Source organism: Poeciliopsis prolifica, unplaced genomic scaffold (genome assembly GCF_027474105.1).
Source record: "Poeciliopsis prolifica strain line A6 unplaced genomic scaffold, Auburn_PproV2 SCAFFOLD052, whole genome shotgun sequence".
Taxonomy (NCBI): Eukaryota; Metazoa; Chordata; class Actinopteri; order Cyprinodontiformes; family Poeciliidae; genus Poeciliopsis; species Poeciliopsis prolifica.
Window position 1 is genome coordinate 2,386,966 of NW_026562427.1, and position 20,658 is coordinate 2,407,623.

The 20,658-nt window shown below is 40.4% G+C and overlaps 1 protein-coding gene across 1 annotated transcript in view; it reads left to right on the forward strand.

The window, feature by feature from the left end:
• The window catches only part of rims3 (regulating synaptic membrane exocytosis 3), a 40,222-nt gene extending 20,737 nt beyond the window's left edge, over positions 1-19,485 (forward strand). The window contains exons 3-7 of the mRNA XM_055058791.1: positions 15,924-16,065; positions 16,149-16,261; positions 17,116-17,217; positions 17,289-17,428; positions 17,676-19,485. Coding sequence (XP_054914766.1) covers positions 15,924-16,065; positions 16,149-16,261; positions 17,116-17,217; positions 17,289-17,428; positions 17,676-17,888 — 710 coding nt within the window. The 3' untranslated portion in view covers positions 17,889-19,485. The remainder of the gene's footprint in view (positions 1-15,923; positions 16,066-16,148; positions 16,262-17,115; positions 17,218-17,288; positions 17,429-17,675) is intronic.
• The last annotated feature ends 1,173 nt before the right edge of the window (positions 19,486-20,658 follow it).

Below are 20,658 nucleotides of genomic sequence, written 5' to 3' on the forward strand. Positions count from 1 at the left end.
AAAATATAATTGTTCCTATGACTGAAATTACTGTTGATAGTAAATTTGGTTGTACTAGAGTTTACAAAAAATTATGCACACTCCTTAGTATTGCACAGCGCCATTGTGTAACCACAGTTAAACTTTGGTGTGTTTTATTGGGGGTTTATGTTATTTACCGAGGCAAAGTATTGAGAAATTGTGAAGTGGAAGGGAAAATATTCATGGGTTTCAAAAAATCATGAGGTCTTGTTTGTAGTTCTCTGCCAAATGGGGAACATAGACATGTGGAAGAAACTGCTCTGGCCCACTGAGACCCAAATTGAATTACTGAATTATTTGGCCTACAATCAAAATTGCATGAAGCTAGTCAGAGTTAATGGGAAGATACATGGAGCTAGCGACGACGAAAAGCAAGGCTGTTTTACTGATGCAGCTCATATAAATCATTCAGTGGTTTATATTCGTGGTCCCAAAACCTGGTCCTGAAGGCCCACCGTCCTGCATATTTTAGGATTCGTTCTTTAATAAAACTCAAATTCGTTCGCCTAGAAAGTCTTATTTCATTTGTTTTTTTTCTTCCAATGTGATAATACAAAAGGAAAAAACCCCAAAAACAACTATTTGTGAATGCCAAACCGACTGAAGACCGCTCCAAACGAACTGAAGTGTAGGACATTCTGGATAAATACGACAATAAGAAACGCTCTTGTTTAGCAGTAGGAGACATGACTCGACTTGCCAAAAAACAAAAGAAAAGATTCTTACAACCACAAATCCTATAACTACAAAATATAACAAAAACAATGTGTTTGTGCTAGGCGTCTTCAGAAGTTTTTTGCTCTATTTCCCTAAGTTGTTCTTGGTGTAGCAACTCCACAGACAAAGTTGTGAGCAAGTATTTGAAAGGTTTTGGACTGTTTGACCCAGTACGCTCAGAAAGTGAACGGCACCAGCTGAAATTGTAACAAATGTAGCAGTTCTGGTCCACAACTGAACTGAGTCTACCGGACTATCAGGAGTGAAAACACTCTTAGATATCCCTGTTCCTGGACAATGGATTTATAGAATGAAATCATTGGGCCACTCACTACCTCATTAGCGCCAAAAAAAAAAAAAAAATAAATTCTCATATTGGTAATTGTTTGTAGGAAATACCCTAAAACCTCCGAAAACAAAGAAATCAGTGTATCCTGAAAAGAAAATTCTATTGAGGCTTACAGGGTCAACGTTCCAATTGATTTAGCTTCAAATTGAATCAAGTAAAAGGGTTTTTGCGTAACATCTGTCCAGCCAGATGATGTCACTGCTCTTCTAGGAATCTTCTCAAGCAAAGTTGCAAGTCTGATGCTGATAATCTAGAGGAAAAACAATCTTGTTTACTCAATGAAGGCTGGATTTGGGTCTTGTTTTCCAATTACTGCCTCCTTATTTGGTTTGCATAGATGCCAAAGTAAAGTAAACTACCGACGTGAGCCACTGAGACTGGGTGATAGAGAAGCACTGTGTCTTAGTTGTGTCTCCTTTCAGGTTTTGCCCTGGCAGTCATTAACAGCTCCGTCCAGTCAGCTGCTGGAACTCTGTGTCCCGACTGACACGTGCTGATTGGTCAGTGGGCTGGGTCGACCCGGCAGTCTGCTCCTTGCTCCGCTCAGTCGGTCAGCTAATAGCCAATAAGCCCCGGACTGATTTACTCGGGATAGGAGAGTGAGACGGAGGAAATTTGCTCTCCATGTGTAGCAACAGTGTAAAATCTCCAGTAACATTCAGATCTGTTCAGGTCTGTTCAATCAGTTCAATCTTATGTAAAAATCTACAACTTTTTATCAGTAAACATTGAAAAGCATACAATTATATTAATGCTTTTACCAGCAAGGGAGACACTTTGATGTGAAAAAGACAAGGTGGTCAAAAACAATTGGAGAACATGCCACCATGTCGCCATTACACCATGACGAGGTTATTGTGCTGTTATTGTGTCAGTTTCTGGAGGCTATGCGCTAGCCTGGCTCCATTTGTGGAATTGGACTGGGTCAATTTTCAAAAACACTTTTTTCCTCATCTTATATAAGCAATTTCATTGTTTTAGAGATGTGCCTTAGATGTGTTCTTAGAGGATTTGTGGAGAAACGTTTACCTTTTGCATTTGTCATTATTTGGGCTGTACAAGTCGCGGTGCGTAAAAATGCAGAATTCTGAGTACGATCAAAAATGAAGTTGGAAATATCAGTGCGGTGCCATTGGCAGTTGCTTCAATTTAATCTGCCCTAATTAAAATCATTCTGGAAGCATTACAGTAACTCAGCATTGTGCCTGTTTGACAAAAGTTTAATTAAGTTGGACAAAGTTACACAACGCTGAAAACTGCAGCGAGGTTAAAAACAGACTACTTTGGGTTTGGTTTATTTTGTTAACCCATTCCTGGAGTAACTGCACAGTGATCAACTATGAGGTGGCGCAGCACAACAGAGTTGTTTTATGTATTTGGTCTTTTCTGCTAGGTTTTCAATTCTATGAATTGTGGCAGAGCTCCTTGTGGTATCTTCTCTAACCTAATAAACTGGGTCACACATTTCAACTGACTGGTTAAAACTGCTCGATGTTTCTCACAAAATAAACAAAACATTTGTCGTAAAATATTCTACTTTTCATATAAAATAATCAATACTTCCCCTAAAACATTCAGTTTTGAAAACCAACAGTATGCATTCACGCTTTCAAATTCCCACTAAGCGTACTCGGCTTCCAACAAAAGCCGACTCGGGACACAGTATTTAAGGACCCGAACGCCACCGTTTGGTTGGAAGGCATAAATTATTTTAATTGGCTCTTGTGGTCTTTTTGTAGCTGGCAGCATGTCACAGCTATGCTCTGGAATGACAAATGTGCAAATATTTATTATCTCATCTGCTATTGGTCAGTCTTTCTCTAATTCTAGCGTTGCTGTGGCCTAATCTTATTATGTGGTAAAGAGTAATGCCAAGCCGCTAAGACTTTTAAAAGTTAGCAGTAAAACGTCAAACTGAATTCTGGAGTTAGTAGAAAATGAATGCATGTCACAATTCTGTCTTTTTTATGTTTGTAGCCTTTTTCAGTTTATCCCTTTATATTTAGTCTTGTATTATTTCTGCACTGGAGTTTTGATTAGTGTTTCCATCTCCAACTATTAGCTCCAGCTAAAATCTTAATAAACATTAATATCAGTCACAAGCCCAGGTAATTGTTCAGAATTGTGTGTGAAATGCATGTTAAAGTTTGATTTTCATTTTCATGTTCTAAGACTGCCCATTTTTTACTGCAGTGCAGTGAAGCTCAGCAGTTTTGTTGTATAAGCAGATGTTTTATTTATTACTCCTCACCCATTCTAGCCTGTTTTCATACATTCTTACATCCATAAGTTTTTCTATCAATATATTTCCTTTCATATTTCCATGCTATTCCACACGTCTCTCTCGTTTCCAAAATGTGTAATACCGGCATCTCATTATTCTAGCCTTTGTAACTGGCAAGCCACAGCGATGGCATTTTGGTTTTGTCTGTGCTTTTTTTATTACCTGCTATTATTAGGATCGGTACGGAGAAGGAACACACACACACACACGCACACGACACAGTTTCCCAGGTTTAACGGGTGAGTCACTTCTTTACTGAACAAGCTCTTATCTCCTAAGCAGGTTTTATCCGTGACTGAGAGCCAGCAGATCAGCTCTCAGTTCACCGTCGACCCTCACACAGAGGAAGACGCCCCCGATAGGAACCTGTGCAGTGGTCAGATTAAAACCAACCTACACAGGAAACCAGATGCTTGTATATAATGCTTGCACCGTATGCACATGTATAGTCGTCCTTTATCTCATCAACATTAAACGAAACCTCTGAACACAAATTTAAGTTGTTCCAACCTGCAGCTTGTATCCTAGACATCTGTATTTGAAAACATGTGTCTACACTGAAAATAATGGCAATTGAGGTAACCCTTTCCAACCCAACCACCCACAAACATCAGTCAAAATCAGCCATCATTAATATAACAGATTGATTGATCCTATACTGGAAGATAAACTAATGATGAAACACTTAAATAATGAGGATGAATACAGTTTCTTTTTTGTTTGTAGCCCTCATTTGACACATTAAAAATGATCAAAAGTTTTTTTTTTCTTAATACTTTTTTTTTCTCCTTTCAGGCAGAACAGGAAACACATCATGGTGTGTTTTCTACCGTAAAGATGTCAGCACTAAACCAAAATCCAACATGAGAGATTTCGGTATTACTTTCCAGCCGTTCAGAATCACTGGAAGAAATTCCAACATTGTCTCAGAACAAAATAAATAGTTAGTTAGTTGATACTTTTGTCTGTGGGTCAAAATGTTAGAAAAAATCTCTTTGCGTAACAGCTGGACAGATTCATGCTGCCTGACACAGCTTTGCTCAGTTTTCTGCTGCACACAGAAGTACTTTTTTTTCTCTCCTTTCTTACATGAGCATACATACCATTGACAACCCTGGACGTGGTCACCACGGCCGCTGGTTTGCATGCCGGGCACAAAAAAACTTGGAATGCAACAGCAGGAAAAGAGGGCACATGTAGCATCCATGTATTGGGAATAAAGTCCCACAATGTTCTGGTTTGAGCTTTTAGCTCATTTGTGAAATGAAAATGATTTATACAAGTAGGATGATGAAATGGCACAAATATGAGATTTTATTAGATCTTTTTTGGTCTAATTTCCGGAAATTCAGAAGTGATTGATTTGGGTCAAACATTGTAGTCCAGCCTCGGTTTTCCCAAATGTTTAAGAGCATGTAAAGTCTTTGTCGACAAAAACTTCTATATTTGACAAAAATATTATTCACTTGACTTGATATGTTTACAGTTAATATAACCGAGAATAAGACCAGGGACAGGTTTGGCTACGAGAGTAGAGAAATGTGTAATGACCACAGACCAGAAAATAAGTTTAAACGGCCAGCTTATTATTTGTTAAAAGGAAACAAAACAACAATATTACAAACAGTTGATGTACAATAACACAAATTTCAATCCAAAAATACTTTTTCTGTTTCTTTCAGAATATTTTATTTAATCCCTGTTTGAAATTTAAACCTAATGTTAGATGTTAAAGGATACTATTTATTTAAACCTAGGTTATAGTTCTATTCAAGTTCAAGTTGATATTGTTAATCTATGTAATTTACAGTTTGTTTGTTTTTAATCTTTTTAAATCTATTTTACTTATTTAGTGTTCTTTTTAAGAAGTTAAGGTTTTTTAATTTTCTGTTTTAACCATTTCTCATTTCTATTATAATCCAACAGACAATTTTACATTCCCACACTGACAATGGATATCGAATGTGGTTCAAGAAGAGGAAAGAAAACAATAAAACACAACAGAAACAATCCAGAAAAACAACTGAATAACTTGCGCTTCAAATCAATGTCTGGGCATTGGGAAAAACAAGGGCACATCATACCAATGTGGGTGACTCGCAATGTCCAGCAGGGGGCGTAGCTCCTGGGTTCCGGCTCGCCATCTTGTTTCTAACGAGCGGGATCCAACTCCGCATTGACTCGGAATTTCCCGGTCCAATTTCCACCAGAACCTTAAAGGCCTGGTTTAATAGCCAACAAAGCATAACAAAATACGTTCGACTTGTGCAAATTCCTTTGTGATCGCCTCCCTCTTTCATTTCTTTGTCTCCCTACCCCCACTCATTCAACACCCAAACTCATCTTTTTGTAAACCTCAAGTCCTTTAAATATTCTTGATTTAAATCTCCCGTCCGTGTGTTTGTTTTTGCGGCTCTGCTGCTGCAGTTGGAAATCCGCCAGAGACAAAGACAAGAAGCAGAGACGACAACGGAAGAGTTACCTGAGAATTCTTGTTAGCTTTCTTATTAAACTGAGTCCAAGTTTACTCTGAGAACAGCATCAAGTGTCTCCCGTGCTGGGCATTTGTCACAGAAATAAATGACTTCCAGTCAGTCAGCACAAAATATGTGTGTGCTGACTGACTGGAAGTCCTGTTTCAGCTTGAGAATAAAGTGATGGGAAGTAGTTGAGATAATTGCCAGTCAAGTTATTTCTCACTGTCGCAGTGGAATGCTGCCATTTTCAGCATGAGGACAAGACAAAAGAAAATTTCACATTATGCACCTGCTGCAAATATTTGCCATTTTCCAATACTTTTAGCTTCTTTTTTTTTCACATTTATGATTGGCATTTAGTGGCGAATGATTGTTAACTGGAGGAAAAATAATGTTTAAACTTAAAAAAAAATAACTCAATGACATGCACATGTACCTTGCTTCTGTTAAATCAACTGCAGTGCAATTCTGCGTCTTCAGAAGTCTTGCAATAGATAGAGCGTGTGTAATTTAACCTTTGCATAAATACAGCTGGATGCTAAAACTATGGACCAGTGGATGCTTGACCATCCACTGGTCATGCAAATTTTCAGTGAACTTTTAAAACATTGCAAAAAGGAAAAACAAAGAAAATGTTGAGTAGTGTGTGTTTCCCTTCACTGTGTTTCAACCAGGCTATGCAGAACATGATTTTGTTAGATGTAAACTTTGCTTTCTCATACAGCAATGCTGATTAGATTGCTTAAACAAACAGGAAGTGCATGATTGGTAATGTCCGAACATATTTGACAAACATATTTCCATCTCCCCTTTAGTGCGTTAACTCTTATTCGGAAAAGCCAAAAGCCGAGCGTAAAAATAATTTTTGCAAAACTGAGAAAGGTTGACGTATGCCATTTCCATCAACATTCTCTGAAGTTATATTTCCAAACGTGGATGGAAATACTGATGTAGCTGATGCCAGAACTATCAGAATGTAGATAAGAAAAGGAAGCCGGACAAACAAGAAAGCCATAATAAGTTCACTTTTTAGATTGACCGACTCATTCAGTTGATTGATTGACTGTCTTCAGCTGGAAAGTTGTTCATAACAGCAATATTCAGACAGGTATATTGCACACTAGGCAATAGGTAAAGGAAATACCTTTTAAACGTGACATTTCCTCTTTGACCCAAAAGAAATGAATACGTAAAATAAAATAAAAATATCGAACAGAGTAGATCCAACCTGAAAGTATTTCTCTTTTTCTTGAAGGAAATCAGTAGACTTATAAATATGTACATTTGTAAATATGTAAATTTAACTGACAATTGTTCACTGTCCATTCTAACAATGAAAACTCCAATGTAAATATAAAATGACAAAGTCCCTGAAATGTTGAGTCAAAATCGTAAAAATTACAAAGTTATCGACACAAACTGTTCCCTCAGGTTCTGTTTGAGGCTTCAGGAACAGAGATGACAGCTGCAGACTGTCTTCCTCCTTTTGGTCGACAACTGAAGGAAAAATGTTCCACTCAGTTGAAAAACAAGAACCACGGCTTCATTGTACTGGGATTGTTTTTCCAGACCTGTGGCAGACAAAAAGAAATAATAAAAAAGAAAAGAAAAAAAAAAAAAGGAAAAATCTCTGTAGATGTTTGAACTTGAAATACAGTTCTCCCCAACACTCAGATGGCTTCGCCTTGCAGATGTATTTTTCGGTAATCTGAAATCTTTTCCAATGATTATCTCCTTTTTTTAGTCATTTTTAATCGGTGGTGGTTTCGACTCGACTCGCTCGTGGCCTACTTTTAGCTTCGCCTCTGAGTCACAGTTGGGAAACGCATTTCAAGTCATTTTTGTGGCAACGTTTTGGAACGCCCGCTGTAATCAGATCCTTCCTGAAAAGAGCTACTGGAACTTTGCTGCCGCTTTGAAAAGACCGAGCCAGGCGAGCGGCGCTGAATAAAAAGCAGTGAATTGTCATGATGAGGAAAGTTGTTGTGGTAGCGCTCTAACTGCCTTTCTACAATCATAGTAATTTCTCTCGATGAGTGCACACGATTGCTATTCATTCTCCGGGTGAGTCACTGAAAAAAATGATGCTATTTCAGGTGAGACTAATGCTTTGTTGTAGGTACACAGCATCTCCTCCTGTTCTACCACCTCCCTTTTCCTTTCAAGCCTGTTGGGATTTTTTTTTTTTTTTTTTTTTTTTTTGCTTTTGCTTTGTTGCTGCAGATGCTCTGAAACTTCAGTCATGTCTCTAAAAGCTTTCTTCTCCACACCGAGGCTGTTCGTAGCTACCAGGCCTCTGCCAGGATGGCTGCTGCTGGTCACTTTCCCCGACTCGTCCCGTCTGTCATGTCACCACTCACCGTTCTCCCTTGCTGCCCGGTCTGTGTTTGATCTGGCTGCTGAAACCTTCATTTCCCCCCTCTCTCCTTCATCTCTCTGTGTCAATCCCCGTCTCCTGAGCTCCCAGTTTCACTCAGACATCTGTCACGTTTTCCTGATCATGCCCACCAGCTCGTCCGTGTTTCTATTCTTAGCCAGACAGTCTGAACAATTCAACTTTTTTTTTTTCCGGAGGGGTTTTAAGGGTGCTGCTCTGGGATCCGTGTCTAGATTCTGCACGTGCAACGCTGCATCTCTATAAGGTCCTTTTTTGACGTTGCATGTCTGGAGCAAAGCCAACTGATGACTATCGTTTTGTGTATCAACTGTTATAAAAATTGTGACATTTTTGTGTAAATTTGTTTAATCCTGCCATATCAAACTCCCCCTGGTTGCTTCTGGTCGGGTGCAGTGGCTGAACGCCCCACAAACTCCTTCTGCTCTTTTTTTTTTTTTTTCCTCTAACAAAATTGAAAATAAAATGAGATGTCAATAGCTATTAAATCCTCCTTCTCCGGACTTGTAATAGTCTTTCCTCTCTGCCGTCATCGCTGTCTTTATTACAATTTTATATACCACACATATGGCAAAACGGCACAAAGTCTCCTGCATCGGGGATTCGGCTCGGTGTGTCTTTTTGGACTGAGAAAGGTGTGTGTGTGGTGAAACAGCCTCCCCCAAAGCACTCGGCTGCACATTGACGGTTTGACGTCAGTCAGACCTTGCCTAACCCTTAAATGCGGTGGAGGTACGCTGAGGTGGAGGTCATGTTCATGAGTTCGAGCACAAACAAGGAAGTTGTTGTTTCCGTGCCCGCTCAACATGAAGGCTGGAAATGTTGTAATTTTGTGCCACTTTGCGGTCGTCCCCCAGGTCATTATGTCAGTGAGGACAGCGAGTCCAGGCATTTGGACACACTGTTCTAACTACTTCTCCGAAAAGAAACACACCACAGAGGTCAGGCATAGGGCAGAAGGAGAACATGAATCCATGCCATCTAAAGGAAATTTTGCTCTAAAGAACAAATAAGGAGAAACTTTGCGGGAAACTGAGTTGTCTGTGCTGGTAAGGTTCAAATTGGTAAAGGTTTGTGTGGCTGTCGAAACTGTGTTGCATGACATTTCGTTTTTAAGAAAGATTTTGAATTCCGAGCATTGTTCTTTTATCTTTACATATTGCTCTACCATGTTGCGAATGCTCACTTGGTCATCAGGCGTTGAGTTGAGTAATCATGAGGAAATTACATCTAAATTAGATTACTCTTTTCCTCATTGTAATTAATTGGCATTAGATTAGAGCCAGTGGGGCATATTCACGCATCGACAGACATCCTGCCACACATGAAGACTTTCGATTTCAAGAAACCATTTCCTATGGATTATGGCTCTAAACCACTAATTTCTTCTCCCAGACCCAATACCTTCTACTGCATCCTCTTTTATTACCTCACAGAACGGCCTGCTGAACACACAGGGACAGCGCAGGAGATTAGATTTGTTTAATGCCTCTGTATAATCATTAAACAGAAAACAACACTTGGATTATTGGATTATACTTCAGTGTCTGTCACATTGTGCTCTCCGTATGCTTCAGGGAGTATACATAACCAAACAGGAACAGATTTTTGCATTTTTTGTTTTTTGTTTGTTCCCAATGATAATTTGGTCTTTGTTATTTAACCATAAGCTCAAAGTTTTTGAGGTGGGAATGTCTCCTACCCATGGCCTTAATCGTTAGCTCCCTGCTAAGAGCCTCCATCGGATTCATGTCGGCACGCTGGCCGGGCCACCAGGAGGCGGCAATAATCCCTCCTGTCAGAACACACATGTTGGGATCACTTTAAATCTACGCCTGACAGAAGTATTTCTTCACAAACGCTTACTGTAATCTAAAAGATGGATGCACCTGTTCACCGTTTTCATTTTCATTTGGATTCGTTCCTTTCTTTGAAGTCGACGCATCAGAGAAAATTTCACCTTCAACAACTTTTGATGGGTCCATCTGCGTTAGCGTCAATTACAGTCATAGACCACGCACAGTTATAAAGAGCCAGAAAAGTTATTGATTTGCACGGAAGTTTATTTTTACCCAACATGATATAAAGTGAAATAAAAATAACACCCCCCTTTCAGCCAGTTTAGTGAAACCGAAGTTAAAGCTGACTCTTCAACTCTGGGTGCGCGGTGAGTGCATCTGGCTCTGACAGCATCACACACACACACACACACACACACACACACACACACCACACACACACACACACACACCACACACACACACACACACACACACACACACACACCCACGCACACAGCCCTGAACACTGCTGTCTTTCAGAGACTTCCACGGTCAGTCTCCCAATGGTCCACATTTAACAGGACTCGGCGGTAAAGACACCACAGTGGGTCTTTCATGTCCAACACCCTTCCTTGGTTATTGTTGCTATGCATGGCGGCTCGTTGCCGTCACCGGTGCATCCAATAGGCATGTCGGCGCGGTCGGGGGTGTCTAAAAACAGCATTCTATATTACAGCATATAATGAGAGAGGCTTCATCAGTGTTCTCTCCAAATGTCAGAGCAGCTTTAATGATCTGCTAAACACACACACACGCACACACATGCACACTGAAGCTGTGTGCATGCTATCTCAATGTGTGAGGCTCTGTAATCCCACCCATCTTTATTCCTGGTCTATGATTATATATTTGTTTCTTCATGCAGCATCTCCCTTATCTTGTTACTTTCATGGCCGCCATAAAAAAATAAAATGAAAACAATAAAATTGTTTTTCCACTTGAAAAGAAAGTTCTGCACATCTGTTCACTAGTTACAAATTAACAGTTTTTTGTTGTTGTTGTTTTTGTCTCTTTCGGTATTATTATGAAGACCGGACACATCGAGGGCTCTGCTGAACACAGAGACCCAGAAAATCCCTTCTCCAGATAATCTTAGACACTCGAAAGACATCGAACCCTCCGTTCCTCCAGGATGCGTCTGTGCGGGTTTGATATTAATACCAGTGAGTCGGTTCACATGCAGGGCAGGAGAAAATATGTTGAATTATGTACGGCGAGAAGCGAGCAGATGACATATAGATCGGAACCCAGTCGTAAAGATGGATGGAAGCAGAAAAACTAAAAGAAAAAAAACAAACAGGACACAATGGAGAAGCTGATAAAAAAAAAAGAAGCATTTAATGGAAGGAAGCAGAATGAAGAATTTGTCGCTAGAACAGACATAGAAAGCAGAAGGCAGGCTGCAGATTAAGAGTTGTGGAGAGGACAATACAACCTAAGAGAAAGAGACGGAGTGAGAGGAAAGGCTTATGAGTGAACATGCCGGCCAGGGCTCTTGGTGCATTGCAGAAGGCATTGCCATGGAAACGAATGGGGGGAAAGCGCAGGCGAGGAGGAGGGGATTAACTAGGAAGGAAGAGATCACTGCTTCACACTATTGAAGCTGGGAGCGAGGGGGCTCTGATGAGAAAGGAGGGGCATGCAGGCAAATATCGGGATATGAAGTCTCGAGGAATAGCCTCTTAATGCTTTACCACGAAGAATGTTTCAGAGTGGTGCATAAATTCATATTCAACAGTCCTTTGTCCGATCAGAAACACACTTGATGGGTCCATCTGCAATCATAAAGCAGACTTTTATGATGATGATGACGATGATCAATCAGTAAAATGGTTTATTTACGACTGAATTCTTCCTTCTTAGCTGTCGGCGATGCAACCATGTTTCACCAAGATGACGTTAAAGGTTTTATAACATATTTCTGTTTACATTACATGATCTGAAAGAAGACGAAAGTTGTTGAGTAAAAGTCAAAAGAGGAAGACCGTGCAAGGAGCAGATTTGCAAATCAACTTACAGCAGATGGAGAAAAGTTAACCCCAAAAGTACTTCAGAGTGAAACTGCTTTCCCCTCAGCAACCGGCTGCTGCCAACAAAGACTAACGTTGATTCTCCCAATAAATTTTACTACTAGTCAAGTTCAGAGTCTCCAGCTTCAAGTAAAAGATTAAAATAAAATATAGGTCATAATAAATATTTTGGAATACAAAAACATGTTTATTTGTTTGTTTGTTTGTTTTTAACTTTTTTGGAGAAAACAAAACAAAACAAATCTGGAAAAGGTTTCTAATAGGTTCAGTGCCTTGGAAAAGCATTAAAAGCATTAATGCCCTTTGAACTTTTTCACACTTTGACACATCACAACCACAAATGTCAGTGAAGTTTAGTAGAGTAAAGGTTTTAGGCTAGAGACCAACATAATGTTTTCCTTCAGAGTTCAATTCAATTCAACAATACTTTATGGGACCCTAAGGAAAAACAAATGTTTTTGAATTCAATTTTTCTCAATGGGTTGTTGTACATGGTGATGTAGCAGTCGGTATTGCAGCAGGTCTGAAGAAGCCTCTAATGGAAGACACTCTGTGCAAAGAACGATTTTTCATAAAACAAAGGATATTATGGACAACTCTGAGCAGTCTCTTACAACAATCATCTTCAGAGGAAGAGAACCAGCTTTCTTTATCTGCTTGTTAAACTTTTTGTAAGTCACTAACTGCCCCGACAGATGATGATAGAGGAGATTACACAGCAAAAGAGATTTACAGGAAATATTCGGCATCTTGCTGTAAACATTGAAAAACGTAAGTACTTCAAAACGTACATAAGTCTGAACTTGTGTGTTTAGTCTAAACTGTTGTTCAGGCAATCACTAAGATATTTATACTCCTCCGCCACCTCCACCTCCAATGATGGAAACAGTGTTTGACCTGTCTACTTTAAGGTCAAAGTCAAGAAAAGATGATTGTGAGAGTGCAATCCATCAATCATCCGTGGTGCTCTGGTGCTGCTGGCAAGCAGCCTGTAAGTTTCACAAACGGTGGACTGTTTGTTGGGTAATCACCAATCAGTGAGCCAGGTGATTGTAGAGACATCCACCTGTGTCTTGTGGTGTTTCTCACTAAATAAATCAGACTGAAGACACTTCAATCTTCTCCAGGGTCAGACTGAGGCTAAAGAGGTGCTGCAGAATCCCGTGGAGTTGCATCATTGGTTTTAATTTGTCTTCCCAGTTCTTCTCGTAGGACTGCATTCACACAGTAAAACATGGCGACGGTGGCATCAGGCGGAGGGATTCATAACTGTGAGACTCTTGGTTGGTTTGCAGCTGTGGAACATTTCTTTGGTTTTCGGATCATATAGTGCTCTGTGTAAGGTTAAAATGTTAAGACTGAGTTACCAGCAATACCATTTAAGGTTGCACGTTTTTTGAAATCTTTATTTTGGAGTAACGAAGTGCCAGGGGCTGAGTACAAATGCATTCCACACTTTATGTTTTATTCCACTTTGTGTTTTATTTTTTCTCCTACATATTATGATGTTTCTAAGTTATTTAAGTGCCCAAAGGCACCCACTTCCACTTTGTGTTGGTCCGTAACATAAAATACTAATCAAATTTATCAACGTTTGTTGACGTAGCCAATACATTTGCAACAATTTGCATGTTGTGAAATAAATTGATATATTATGATGCTCCAACATTTTTTTTTATGTTGGGGGTTTCATTATCAACTCACATAAGATGCTAAGGCTTGTTGCCTTCTAACCACGTTTTTAACAACAACTCTTAGCGCTAAATTAAACATGTGTGATTTGACTGTGAGCCTCGTTGCTGTGAGGAGCCTAGTTAAAGTGCCAGGGAGCTAAATAAGTGTTGCCTCAATAACATAATAATAATAATAATAATAATAATAATAATAATAATTCTAATAATAATAATAATAAAAAGTGACATGACACCGTTGTCTCGGGTGGCGTTGTCTGGGTCCACATCCAAGGGCGAGGTTGTCATGGCAGCAGAAGTGCGCATGGAGTTTGTCTAGGTGTCATGCTATTAAGACACACACACACACACACACACACACACACACACACACACACACACACACACACACACACACACACACGTATATACACGTGGCTGTTGGAAATATTCTTGACTGCAGGATTATAAATAGAAAGCATCAGAAGACAGTCGCCCCCCGTGGGACTCCATCCTTCTCATCTTCGTCCTCCTCCTCTCCTCATCGGTGCCACTCCTCGTCGCTGACTCGAGCCCCTTCTACCCTCATCACCCCCGCCCCCCCGATCTCTGAAGTCTCATTGAGGGGGGCTCTGTTTGCCTTTGTTTATCTCCATAGCGATAGTGACGATGCTGGGTGTCGGTGGTCGTCATGGCGATGAGACGGGGATTGCAGGGGTGCTTAATGAGACTGGAGTTGCTCGGGCTAATGAGGTGGGACAGCGGTGGCTGGGTGTGTTCTTCGACTGCCACGACGGGCAAGCGGCTTGTTAAGGGTCCTTCCTTATTTCCTGCGTTTTCTGAGCCGTCTGGGCTCCTATAGAGCCTGTACCACGGCTGCCTTTACCACGGCTGCCTGTACCACGGCTGCCTGTACCACGGCTGCCTGTACCACGGCTGCCTGTACCACGGCTGCCTTTACCATGGCTGCCTTTACCACGGCTGCCAGTACCACAGGAGTTTGTCTAGGTGTTTGGAGTTTGGAGTTTGGAGTTTGTCTAGGTGTCATGCTATTACCATGGCTGCCTTTACCACGGCTGCCAGTACCACGGCTGCCTTTACCACGGCTGCAAGCTGCAACGAGCTGCACGGAGCCAGTGTTTGTCCGGTTGATCACATTTTGTTCATGCTGTCATGACAAGTGGGTTCGACGCTGTATTGGCAAGTTGAAAAAGGGCAGAAAATCTTTGAGCTAAAACGTCAACTCAGACAGAAGATCCCGCAATAAGAGACTTATTCCTCTGCAGCAATAAGTCTTTTGAAAAAGTAAATATTTCTGCTGACCGATTCTTTGTCAAGAAGTATCCTTCTTGGGATTCTTCTAATCTGAACCATACCTAAATAGAATTGTAAAGGTGTTTTAAGAAGTCCGGGTGTTGGACTGATGCTCCAGCTTTACTGTTCTTTGTAAGATGCGCACACCTCTAAATTACACAGAGAAGCCGTTTACTAGGAAATGAAAGGAAGTTGTAAGTTTTTCATGATGCAGTTGAAATGCAAATGTGCGATTTCTATTGTCATCCTTCTCCTTACTCATTCAAAAAAGGCCAGACTTGAGTGCATCAATAAGACTTGTTCTATCTCTTGAGGTTTCCACCTGAACTGTGGATATTTACAGTTCCTCTGAAGTCACAGTGGCTCCACTGACTAATGGCCTTTCGGCTCAGCTTGTGGGTTTAGGCGGAAAGCCGTGTTTATGCCACTCACCCCAAACGCTCTGTATTGTGCTCGGTTACTGGTGGGACTATCTGTGAAAACCTCTTCACTGCTTGAAAACTTATTGCCCCCAGTCACCAGAGCAGCTGCCAAATGACCTGTGTGTGTGTTTAAAATGGACTGTAGTAATATCTGAAAAGTGCAGAGAACTCTTTTCAACAGAGCAGGGACATCCCAAAGGATATTAGGTAAGATTGGCTCCTCGCCTGAGTGCACTTGCTTCAAAATAAATAGCACAGAAACGGCCGATCTCAAGGTGAATTTAAATTCCTCCACGGTGGAAAGAATTTGGTTTTGAAAAGGCAAAAAATAGAGTTTTATGATCGCATATTCACAATTGGTTTGGGATACGTGTGTGTAAGGGTTTTGTTTTTATTTCTTCAGATGGTGGAATGAAGAAGCTCCGCAGTACAATCCGAAGGAGCACAGAGACTGGCATAGCAGTGGAGATGAGGAACCGGGTGACACGGCAGGGCAGCAAAGACTCCACCGATGGCAGCACCAACTCCAACAGCTCCGAAGGAACGTATGTGTCCGAGGGGTGATCTCAACATGCGTCCATCTCCGATCGTCTGAAAGTCCATCGTAATCTCTGTTGTTCTCCTTTAGGTTTGTCTTTCCTACCACTCGCCTGGGGCCTGAGAGTCAGTTCAGTGACTTTCTTGATGGTCTTGGCCCTGCCCAGATTGTAGGACGGCAAACACTAGCCACACCCCCCATGGGTAAGGCTCTAGTAAAAACCATATTTTGCAGATGTCCACTGTGGTGGGTTGCACAAATGTTCTTCATGCAATATCTTTATAGTAATGGAGGCATAATCTTGTTTAGGAATGATGTTATGGAGCTGTTTCATTTGACTATGTTATTGGACTTAAATGATCCAGATATCTCTATCTTTTATTATTATTATTATTATTATTTTATTTATTTGTTTTTTTTAGAATTTTTGCATGGTGGAAGGAAGAGGCAGAGTAACCTGGTTCTGTTTTGGGTATATTTTAATTAGATAAATGTTTTATTATGAAGAAAGTTGACTTTAAACCCAGTTTAAAAAAGGTACTTCCTTATGTTACAGTTCTTTGGAAGAAATAGGTCTTGGTTAAATCTGCAGGTCAGAGATTGAATAAAATGTGAAATTTGACTTTTAAAACATGCCTTTTTTTCTCTTCTTGTTTTTTTGAAGACGCAACAGATTACATGTAAACAAATGCATGTTAATTTTTGCCATATTTGCAAATATGTATGTGCTTCTCTATACTCACAAATGTTTTTGATGTGAAAAACACACACACACACACACACACACACACACACACACCCACACACAACACCCCCACACCCCCCCCCCCCACACACACACACACACACACACACCCACACCACACACACACACACACACACACACACACACACACACACAGCAGGCTGCTCCCTCTAACTTGATGGTTAAAACAATCCACCAGGTCTTTGTCGCCCTCTACTGTTAAACCCGTCTTCTGCAGTTTTAAGATGACATTTTAATTCCATGTCTAAAGTGCATCCATTTATTTGCTACTGGTTTGTTCCCTCTCTTTAGGGGATGTCCATGTAGGCATGGTAGACAGAGGAGGGCAGCTGGAGGTGGAAGTGAACCAGGCCAGAGGGTTGACCCCAAAACCAGGCTCCAAGAACATACCAGGTACTGACGCCACCGGCTAAATGTGCAACAGGTGTCCATACAGAAGGCTCACCACAAATCATCTCTCTTAGCAACCTACGTGAAGGTGTATGTCCTGGAGAACGGCGTGTGCTTGGCCAAGAAGAAAACCAAAGTAGTAAAGAAGACTCTGGATCCCACCTACCAGCAGGCTTTGTTGTTTGATGAAAGTCCTCAGGGCAAAGTCCTGCAGGTAACTGGTCTCGAGTTTTCTGGGTGTCAACATTATCAGTACATTGTCATCAACTTATCATAACCAATCCATCTGTGTAAGATGCCTGATGAAGGATTTTTATTCTTTAATAACATATAACTCTTTGGACCATTATTTCAATGAAAGATATGCGGACATGAGGTTTACTTGCATCTATTTCCCATAGCTCTTGTGCACATGAAGATGTCACTGACACCAATTTGTTTTACCATTATTTCTCCTCCAGGTAATAGTGTGGGGGGATTACGGACGTATGGACCACAAGTGCTTCATGGGAATGGCTCAGATCCTCCTGGAGGACCTGGACCTGTCTGCCACCGTTGGCGGCTGGTACAAGCTGTTCCCTACCTCCTCTCTGGCAGACCCCAGCATCGGACCCCTCACCAGACGCCTCTCCCAGTCTTCCCTGGAGAGCGCCACCAGCCCCACATGCACCTAGACACCCAGCAGACGTCCCGCAGAGCGCAGACACCGGCACGCGTACTGTATATACACGACGACTGTACCTGAAGCGCGTCGCAGTTAGGCATACACCGCTCAGCGGCACGTCCCAGGTTCCATACGCATCGACGGCCACACTTTCCTCCATCGCCCATCACGACTCACCAGCCAAACCTAACCCGACGTAGACACAAGCGACGTGAACATGTAGCGATCGTCATTTCACCACAGCCACCACGCCAGGCGCCACGCCCCGCATTCCGAAGTCGTCAAACCTCCGCGGCGCGTCTCATCCCGGGGGCCATCCCGATCCAACCCAGTTTCTAATCTCTCTATGCCAAACTCAGAAAAAAAAACTTTATTTTTTAAAACCAAAGCAATTGTTATTGTTGTTCTTATTATTCCTATAAGTAGTAGGTGAAACTAGTATACAATATAAAGTATGGATATGTAGCAGAGTCGATGACTTAGATGTAATGCAAAAAAAAAGGAAAAAAAAAAAAGAAGATATATTCTACATACACACACAGAGAAGTTAAGAGCGGGATGTCAAACACACAGACCTGGCTCGGATGTTCACATAATGGCTGTTATGTGAGGTAGCAACACTGCTATATTCTATGATTTTCACAGGGCAGAGTTTATACATGAATATCTAAATATATACGAAATAGATAGCTAAATACTTATTTGTCTTTCTATATGTATCGGCTGCATTCTGCATGTTTGCTTGCGAGACATTTTGGAGTGCTTCAAAGTCTTTTTATTTAGCTTGCCTTGACCAACGTAAACAGTGCCGCTGCTTTTGTTTTGCCGATATGTCCCGACGAAAAGGAGCACCGAGTTAGAGCAAAGGACGCGACTGTCATCGCTGTTTGCAGAAGAAGAAAAATGAATTAGCCACACACTCGACTTTACAGTCCCTTCCTTCACCTTAGGTGTTTTTGAACCACTTCTGCACTGGGGTTGGGGTTTCGGGTGGAAGTGTTCCCACATGTTTGGACTGCCACTTCATTTCCTTTGTTCTGATGTCCTGAATTCTTCTTCCTGCTCAATGAGATGGGAAGCATCAGCAGCAGCCCTTTGCTTGCCATGGCCACTTGTTTGTCCCTCTGAACCTGCTGTAAATATGTATATAATTTCAGAGGACTTTTTTTTTCTCTTGTTTCTTTTTTTGGGACATTACAATAGCATTATAGGTGCAGCCACAAATATTAAAATAACATTGATAAGTAAATATATTTCCTCAGTTCAGTTCAGAGTGAAAGTCATATATTGTGTAAACATTTCTTTATCACACGTTTTCCTTCCACTAAACCTTTCATTAATATTCAGCTGACTTGACAGTTTTTCTCCAGTGTTAACCAAGATAGATTAGTTCTTAACATTATATTTCAGATATTAAATTAGGGACATTAATAACACTAAACATTTTTTTTAATTTATCTTTAAATGGAATAAATGAATTTATTTATTTTTGGATTTTCATTAGTTGTAAAGTATTACTGTCACAATTAATGTAATGAATCGACAGTATCCAATATATGATTTTCACTTTTGAAGTGAATTAATAAAAATCATAAACTTTTTGATGATATTCTTTTGATGATATTCTAATGTACTGGCACAAACATTTACTTTACTAGCACTTACAGTAACCAGCCTTGTTCTGGTAGTTGAACTTGTTTCAGGTGCAATGTGTTACTAACTCAACCTTCAGCATTCCGGTTTTGTATTTCCTGTTTGTCAGTATGTTTATGTTTTTTGGATAGCACTTTATTGTCAATATTTTGTGTTATTTTTCTATTTTAAGTCCAGGCGGTGGTGAACCACCTCTATTTTTCTGTATAATATGATGACAATTATTATTAGTAATATTATTATCAATGTTGTCACATAAGTACTGGAGTTTAAATACTCGGAAGTTCATTGCACATTTCTAAATCGTTGAATTTCAGAAGAGACATGAAACCAGAGTGTATTTTTTAATTGAAATTATGGAGACGCACTGGAGCGACTGAGACTGGTTCTGGTTTTAGACTTGCATCGAAGCACTTATCTATAATATTTAAGACCAAAATAATTTTTTTGTTCACCTTGGACTCTATAAAAAAAATTAAAAATTCAGTACATAACAAAAGTTAGAAGATTTGTCACTAAAGTCATCGACCCTAAAATTGCTTACATTTTTTATTTTTGCAAAAATATATTACATTTTATGCAACACAGTACTAGGCATGGGCCGGGATTAAAAACATAAAGAAAAATCGCATAATTAAATCATTCAAATTTTCTCACTGCATAACCATAAGTTTAGTTCTTTCTCTCTCCACTCTTTATAGACAAAAACAAGATATTATTGGAACAGCCTGTGTTGGCCGGATATGTTGCCCGTAGCTTTCTAAATGTCGTTTTCTATAGCATTACCAAAAAGAAATTAGATCATCAAATTTGTCTGTTCTGTAAATATGTAGCAGCCTCTTTCCAGCCATCTGACCAGCAGTGTGCAGCAAAAGGTGGGAGAGGGGCATAACTACATTACTCTTTGCTCCATATTGTAACAGAAAACTCTTATTTATTTTTTTTTTTTTAAGTAAGCATAGAAGCACAGTGGCTTCATTTCAGTCAGCTGACCTGGAGCACTAGGTGGGGGAGGGGCAGAGCTTTGCTACTCTGTGTTTCATTCATCCAGAAAAAAACTCTGGTACTCTCTCTGCCATCTCTTTAGAGCGACTCCAAACTGTGTAGACAATTTGAGGAATTAAACA